This window comes from Cyprinus carpio, chromosome B18, assembly GCF_018340385.1.
Source record: "Cyprinus carpio isolate SPL01 chromosome B18, ASM1834038v1, whole genome shotgun sequence".
NCBI classification, from domain to species: domain Eukaryota; kingdom Metazoa; phylum Chordata; class Actinopteri; order Cypriniformes; family Cyprinidae; genus Cyprinus; species Cyprinus carpio.
In genome coordinates this window covers 7737601-7745926 of record NC_056614.1, presented here as the reverse complement: position 1 = coordinate 7745926, position 8326 = coordinate 7737601, and the positions used below count along the sequence as shown (strand labels likewise).

Here is an 8326-nt window from a genome sequence, read left to right as displayed (position 1 = left end):
AAACTTTTTTTTTCTCTCACTCAAATTGATTATATGTCTGTTGTTGTTGTTGTTGTTCTTGCGTTTTATTCTGAATGGATATATTAGGTTATTTGTTATATGTTAAAAATAATAAAAAAGTTGATAAAAAAAATCACTGAAGCTGTTTACACTGTGAAATTAATATTTTACAGATTCGTACATAGAATTCGCCAGAAAGAGTTATTCAGTCAGCGAGCGAGTGAAGAAAACATCGGCATTTTAGCGATGACTCATCTAAACTGATTGGTCATTGCATTCATAAACTCAACAGCATCGTGTGTGATTGGTTATGATGCAGAGCTTTACAGACGCTTCTGTCTCTGGCCCAGCACCAGCAAGCGAACACAGATTTGAATTTTGCAGCTGATGATATGACACACTGAATGATCTAATCACATTGGTGTGATTGTATTCAAACTGTTTTTAATATAGAAAATATTAATCAGCATTTTTTTTTTTTTTTTTTTTTTTTGTCTTTTGGAAGCTGCATTCAAATTCACTTGGCTCAAAAATCTGAGGGGGCACGTGCCCCAAAAAACACCAGCTGGTCAAAACTGCAAATGCATTAAGAACACAGCCCAAACATGTGCAATGACACCTTTTACAAACAAATAGCATTTTTTTTTTTTTTTTAATAAAAGTATATAATCTATTAAATGCAATATACAATTATTATATATTAATTATTCTGAATCACAGGAAGATTTGGGTTGTCAGAATGCTAATGCTAAGAATGCTAAGACTAATGAAAACATACTAAGAATAAAAATATAAGTACATTTTCATATTATGAGGCAGTTACAATAATAACTTAAAATAATAATTAAATAAATAAATAGACAGGGTAGATAATATATAAATAAAAATAAATAACTGTAAAAGAGTAGTGGTTAAACTATTTGCAAATATTTTATTTATATTAAATATTTTATATATTTAATATTTTATTATTAATATTGTTCAATTTATTTACTATTTTATTTTAAAATATACACACATTAGACTTATTTTTGTCTAATATGTCACATTCAGTTTTTTTGCAGTTCAAAGTTGAGTAATAATCACTGAATATTACTCTTGGTCATAAAACATTTCTAAGTAGCTAAACAGTCCAATTTTCATTCATATTCTGTGAAAAGTAAGCCTTTAAATTATCTTAAGTTTCACTTATATTTGGGTTAATTAAATGAGAAGACCACATTAGGTGATAAAAGTTTAGTTTGGCACCATTACCCAGTTAAACCGGGGGAATGAGTTTCCTCAAATCAGACTTAACTTAGAATTTACAGTGTGGGTTTGTGGGTGTTTGTTTGTCATCGGTGGTGTGGAGTTTCGAGAAGTGAAGAAACAGAAGTCAAAATGTTGGTTCCTGTGTGTCAAATGTGTTCATTTTATTAAGTAAACCTAAGTAAAGTTCAGGTTTTTAGGCAGCAAACATATTCTAATATTAATGTACAAATAGTATACTTGGGGTTAAAAAGACACTTATTATTCAGTAAAACTGCATTATCCATTTGACTGCACAGAAATTACTGGATGAGAACAAAACTTGTACTTAATTTACCTGGATGATACTACCGTCTTGTAGAGAGCTGTATGCTTTATCATATTTATTTCACATTTGATGAATTTTATTCTGTTATTGAACAGAACTGAATCAACACTGAACTGACTTGAGCTGAATAATGGCCCTATAAAATAGCACTGTAGATATCTTCAATGTATATAATTACTAGTCAAAATTACAATGAATATATCCTTATTATAAGCCAAAACTGCAGAATAGATATCTGGAATTTATATTTTCACTTTTCAAAAACTGAATTATGACTAGTAGACCTAGGTGTATTAAATGCTATAACGGCTTTCCATACCCCTCTAGTAAATGGAAGGCTACATAGTATAACTCTGGTTTCACTTTATTTTGATGATCCCTTTAATGCATTTTGCTGACTATAAATAACGTTGCACCTACATATCTACTAACTCTCAGGTTAGGGTTAGAACAAGTTGAAAAGTAACTTATAGTTACTTTACTTATATTACTTATAGTGAGTAGAATCTCTGCTGGGACAACATCACAATAAAGAAATAGCAGATATTAAACAGACAGTCTACTCTATTGAGAGTAAGTTGACGTAAATGCAAAGTTACTTACTGTCAACAGAATAATCAAAAGGAACCATTGAAATAAAATGTTACCGTAACTCCTTTCTGAAATGTTACTTATATGGTATTACATATCTAGTGAGTTTATTATTCAAATTAACATTCAAAGTGTTAAACATAAACTGGTTAAATTAGAGGCAAACCCCTCTAGAACTGAAGCAAGAATGGTTAAGGCAGCTGGTATTTCTTGAGCAGCCCTGACAGCATATCTGGACCCAAGGCAGTGGAGAAAGGAGCTCTGTGGCCATGACTGAAGCCTCTGATGCATCTGTGACATTGATCTTTGGGACCTTGATGCCAGTGGCAGAAACCTCTTGGACGGCACTGAGAGAAACTTCTGGGGTGAAAATGATTGGATAATTGAATTTACAGTGGAGTAACAGCCTACAGTTGAGTGCAAAATGTTGCATCCCCTTACTTTGAAATGGCAAAAGGAGTAAAACAAAGAAGTGTCTTTTTATCAACACAATATTTAATGCACAATATTTAATATTTAATGTAATATTTGTAAGTACTCCCTTTGCCTTTATAACCTCCTCCAACCTCTTTGGGTACCATTTGAGCAGCTTTTGTATCCTCTCCAGTGTAATTTTAGCCCATCCTTCCTGCCATATTAGTTCCAGGTCTACCAGATTGCTTGGCTGTCTGTTAAGCACTGCCTTCATCAAATCTATCCACAGGTTTTCTATTATATTCAAGTCTGGAGACTGGGAAGGCCATGGCAAAATTTTCACCTTTCACCACTTTGTAAATTAAGGTACAGTTTTTCTCTTTGAGATATTTCTTTTAGTGCAACTTTGTGTCTGTCCACAAAGTGCGATCACATGAAGCATCAACACAAAAATTAAGTCTAGCTGTTTTACCCTTGAAACTATTACAACTGAAACAAATCAAACTGTTGCACTGAAAGCTGCACATTCTTAAAAGTTTGAGCATGTTAAAGTTTCTATGCTCTTGTAAAGAGTATAGATACAATTCATCCATAACCTTTCGTGCATTCAAGAGACCAAATCACTAAAAAAGAGAGTCAAGGAGGAAAATAAATGTTTATAATGCATATAGAATTCAGAAAATCTGTTTCATAAACAGTTGTGAAAGTTTTGTAAATTATAATTTTATTACTCCACTAGATTTAGTCATCTTGTTCAAATCAAGTTCATGCTAACCCTTGCGTGGGATAGAGAGCATGATGAGCACATACCTATTCATTTAAGAAAATTATTAAACATTTGCCTGAACTTTTTATCATTTTGACAAACCATTTCAAATTATTTCCCCTGAGGTGTTTATCCACAGAATCTTTTTCAACACAACAATGTTAAACATTAAAGAATGTTAGCAATTACTATCGCCATCTTCTTTTACTCAAATAAAGCAACATCTCTGGTGTACGTAAGCATCTACAATGTGTGCACGTGCTAAACATCTTTGTTTCTCCACTTCATATTTGTTAGATGCAATGCAAACACATTTGAGAACTATGATGTTCCACACTTTTAAGTTTATAGAGAAAAAAAATCAAACATAATCTTTACATAGGAATTATGAAATGCGGAAGTGTGTACGGAATTTAGCTAAAGAGATTTTTAGCCATAATAAGCACATGAGACAGAAATCCTTTCTTCTGTTCTATTGTGAATGTGTGCATTGTAAATAAAAATTTTCCACCAGGGATAATTGAATAATAATGTTGATTTTGATTGTCTGCCCCACCAGCTGTGTATCTTTTTCATTGTACAGTTTTAAGATAAAGACTATTCTCAGAGTTTGGTCAAACAAGCTTGCGAGTGTTCGCAGGAAAACATGAGCAAAAACAGTATAAGATAATTACATGAATGTCAAGAGAGTGCTTAAACTGAGATTGTGATGTACTTTAGAGCTTTTTCTGGTCTGTCTATGATCCTGTCTACCTGTGTCACAAAGACACTTAATAGCCCCTACCTCAACTTGAAAATGAGTCTTGCCATTTTCTGTTATGACTGTTACACAAACCCATCTATTACACTTAAAGTTAGACATTAAATGTCAAGGATGCCACAGGCACTATTTCCTTTGTCTGTGTCTCTAAACATCACACCGTAAATAAGTCAGAGATGACATGTAGTTAATTCATTGAAAGGGGGCATGTTTTAGACGGTCTGCACTAGGGATGGGACGGTTCGCGAAAAAAAATTGAACCGTTCGGTTCTCCACATACGGTTCGGCACTAACTATGACTATGACCGCGTTTTAACTTAAATCTGACAACGCATCTGAAATATGGTTTCTTATAAATAACACGTAAAAAAAAAAAAAACGGGTTTCGCAAATGTATGTTTCTGTTGAGGGATGCGCATTCTGGCTTCCCAGCAGGGGCGGACTGGCCATCGGGAGCACCGGGACATTTCCCGGTGGCCTGATGGTCTTTCTGGCCCGCCGGCTGCCGCTGTGCAGTCGATCAGGCTGACCTAGAATAGGCTGGTAACGGTATGCAACTGCGAATTAATTTACGGATTTATGAATCTACGAATCAGGCGATCGCGGAGTGAAAATGACACCACCACATGACCCAGCATCATCGAATCACTGCCTAATTGGCTATATCCGCGGTCAGGCACGCTTCATCTTAGAAAACCGTGCAAAAAATGGAGCGTAAAAGCAAAGGAGGAGCAGAGAGGGGACGTATAAAAAGGAGAAAAGCCCTGGCCACAGACGCAGCAAGTTATGCAAAATCCCAGCCATGTTCGCCAGTAAGGTAGCAGTTCGGTCAAAATACATTTGGGACGGTTCACTGAAAAAATCGCACTGTTCTCCCCACACGGTTCGGAACGCGCTGGGACCGTGGTTCAACTTAAATCTGAGAAAGCATCATATGTAATATGGTGCTATGTAATATGGTTTACTATAAATAACATGTAAAATAAACAGGGTTCAGTTAATATATGTTTCTGCTGATGGATGAACATTCTGGCTTCCCAGACATTACAACAACAGAGATGCGAAAAAAAAAAGAAAAAAAAAAAAAAAAAAAAAAACCCACCAACCGTGTTATTCTTAATAATATGATAAAATATATATTTTTTGAAACTATAGTTTTTCCATAAACATAGCACATACAACGGTACCAAAACAGTGACTCTAAAACCGTGAAACAAACCGAACCGTGAAAAAGCTGAACTGGTCCACCCCTTATATTTACGTAATCATTTGGCAGACTGACGCTTTCATCCAAAGTGACTTACAATTGATAAAAACTATTCTAAAAAAATGTAACAAATATATATAATGATAGAAGAAAAGAGCATCTTTATGACAAACTAGCACACTGTTACATATGGGGATACAGTATTTTTTTAGTGCCAAATTTGACCAGCAATTTTGATTTTCCATTTCTAGCCTACAATATGTAGCCTAGTCTACAATGTTTATTTATTTATTTTGAAGGTGTCAAAGAAAGCAACAGTGCTCCTGCTGTTGAACAAGAGGGGGTGGACAGTTCAGCTTTTGAGTCAGAGCAGGAACCTTCCGGTAAAGTTTAACCCTCTCAGGCTCAAATTAAGTTTTAGTAATCTGATATTTGGGGAAAATTATCATATGGGGTAGTACAATAGAATCCTGACTTTTTTTTTAGAGAGACCTTCACATGCAAGGCGTTCTGGGATGTTGCAGATTTGCAACATTGGCCCAGTGTGGTAATTAGACACTGACGACTGAATATGATATGAACAATAACTTTTTATATACAACTTTTCAAACAATGTAACAAAGTGCTTTTCAGTGGCAGAACAACAACAAAAACAATATGGGATCCAAAGACGACTGAATATGATATGAACAATAACTTTTTATATACAACTTTTCAAACAATGTAACAAAGTGCTTTTCAGTGGCAGAACAACAACAAAAACAATATGGGATCCAAATCCAATATCTCAAATCCGCATTGAGTAGGGCATGTTTCCAAGTCACTTTGTCATATGGTACTCCAAGAAACAGTTTTTGTCTTTTGTAAAGCACAGAAGTACTTTGCACTTCAGGCAGGCCATTTGCGTGTAGCCATTCTTGCACAGTCTGCATCGTCCACGTTTCTCAGCATGGATGGGGAAATGATCGCATCGGTCTAATCTGACATCAACTGATGGTGCAGAGATCCTCTGAAGTGGAGGTGGAGGTGGGGCAGCTTGATGGGACGTTGGATCATCTTCCAATGACGGTCGTCCTCTTTTCCTACTGTTCAAGTCAGCCTGTTTGCCAACCTTGATGAGGGCATCTGCAACTTGAACACGGAAGTCAAGAAGTGGCATATACTTCTTCTCCTGCTTCTGGGTGAGATGACGGCGATAGAGGAGCCAACCATTGACCAGTGATAGGTCAATCAAGTAGTACAAGATGCGCAGATACCAACGACGTGGGCGGATGTCAATGCGATAGAGAGCTGCAAACATGTCTGCTAAGTCTACTCCTCCCATGTTGTGGTTGTACACCTTGACAATGTGGGGTCTGTCCACTTCCACATATTCCTTCTTCTCTTTCGACCACCTTCTGCATCTCTCAACAGGTTCAGGGCCAATGAAGGATGATGCCAGCAAGTTTGTTGCCTTGTTATCATACCACTTCACGATGGACATCCCACTTGTCTTTTCGTATTTCACTTCATACGCACCACGCCCGACCTTTGAGAGTTCCTTGTCACTCTTGAGGGTACATCCACGGAGACGGTTACGATTGATGGTAGCAACTGTTAGAATTCCCATTTTCTTCAGTTCCACAATGAGTTCAGGGGAAGTGAACCAGTTGTCAAAGAAGCACTTGTAGTTTAGTCCTTTTGGAACTTCTGATACAAGACGAAGCACAACTTCACCGGCAACACCAAGTCCACGCTCATTGGTCACGGTCCCTTTTCCAGTGTATACTTCAAAGTCATAGACTAGTCCAGTGACACCTGCACGAGTAAAGACCTTGATTCCCCATTTATGCGGCTTGTTCTTGATATACTGTTTCATTCCAATCTTTCCTTTGAAGGGGATCTGCTCATCAATGGAGTGGTTTTCTTCTGGTTCAACCTTCAAACAGTTGGCACGGACATTCTCAAGAACTGGACGCACCTTGAATAATGGATCGTATCCAGGCTCACCCTTTTGCTTCACATTGGTATTGTCGTTCATGTGGATGTATGTACGCAGATTATCAAATCGCTTACGTCCCATGACTGTCGCAATTGGGTCGTAGTGGGTTGCCGTCTGCCAGTACATGCGGTACGATGGCATACGTACTACGGTCATCAAGATGTGTAAACCAATGAATTGCTCTATTTCAGAAGGGGTTGTTTTCAGTTCTGGGCCATTCTTCATAACTGCATACAAGTTAGATTGGTTAGAAATATGTTCAAACACAGATTTGTCCATGAACTGATCAAAATACCACTTTGGACTTGGTATTTCGTCTGGGGGAGGTAAGAATGCAGGTCCTCGGAATGAAGAGTCTATGTCAGCTGCTGGGGGTTTCCTCTGCCTCCAAGAAAACTCTTTGTTGACTGGAGCTGGGCCTGGCTGAGGTTCATTGTCATCTGGGACCTCAGTGTCACTGTCTGCATGTATGTTATGAATTTCAACATCAAGGTGGTTGAGATTAGCTTTTGGTATTGCTGCCAGTGGCTTATCATCATCAAAGCTGGAGTCAGACTCATATGCTTCAGGAGATTCCTCAAAATCTGGATCAGCAATTTTATCGTCTGGAATGGATTCTGTGTCAGATAAAGCACCATCAGGAAGGCAAATGTACTCAATGACTTCCCTGGCTGAGTAAAACTTTCGTCTGCCTGCCATAACACACTGCAAATCCTGCATAGAGAGTATTATGTAAGGTAGTTTGCCAAAAAATGCTTTGACACAATGATCTGTACTAATAAAAGTGCCATGGAATTTAGGCTACATCAGTTTTCCTCACTGCACAGTCAAATGAACATGGTATTGTGCCATTGCTTTTGATCAAATCTGCCTCTGATTATTTGTAACTTCACTCCAAATTATTAAATTTTCCATATGATATACCCTCAGTGACACCTCAAAGTAATACGTAAACACTGGTGATAGGAAAATAACCCTAGTATAAACTGTTGCTCAAAATATAGGCAAACTAGTAGATAAAAGCATGTGAT

General features: G+C 37.1%; 1 protein-coding gene across 1 annotated transcript; it reads right to left on the bottom strand.

Moving 5' to 3' along the window:
• Positions 1-6134: 6134 nt before the first annotated feature.
• LOC122140322 (piggyBac transposable element-derived protein 2-like) lies at positions 6135-8015 on the bottom strand. Its single transcript, XM_042743384.1, has one exon. The coding sequence runs from the start codon at positions 8013-8015 to the stop codon at positions 6135-6137; it is 1881 nt and encodes a 626-aa protein (XP_042599318.1).
• Between the last annotated feature and the right edge of the window lie 311 nt (positions 8016-8326).

What these genes read in the sequence shown, in the direction of transcription:
- LOC122140322 (XM_042743384.1), bottom strand. Translation starts at nt 8,015, where the DNA reads ATGCAGGATTTGCAGTGTGTTATGGCAGGCAGACGAAAGTTTTACTCA.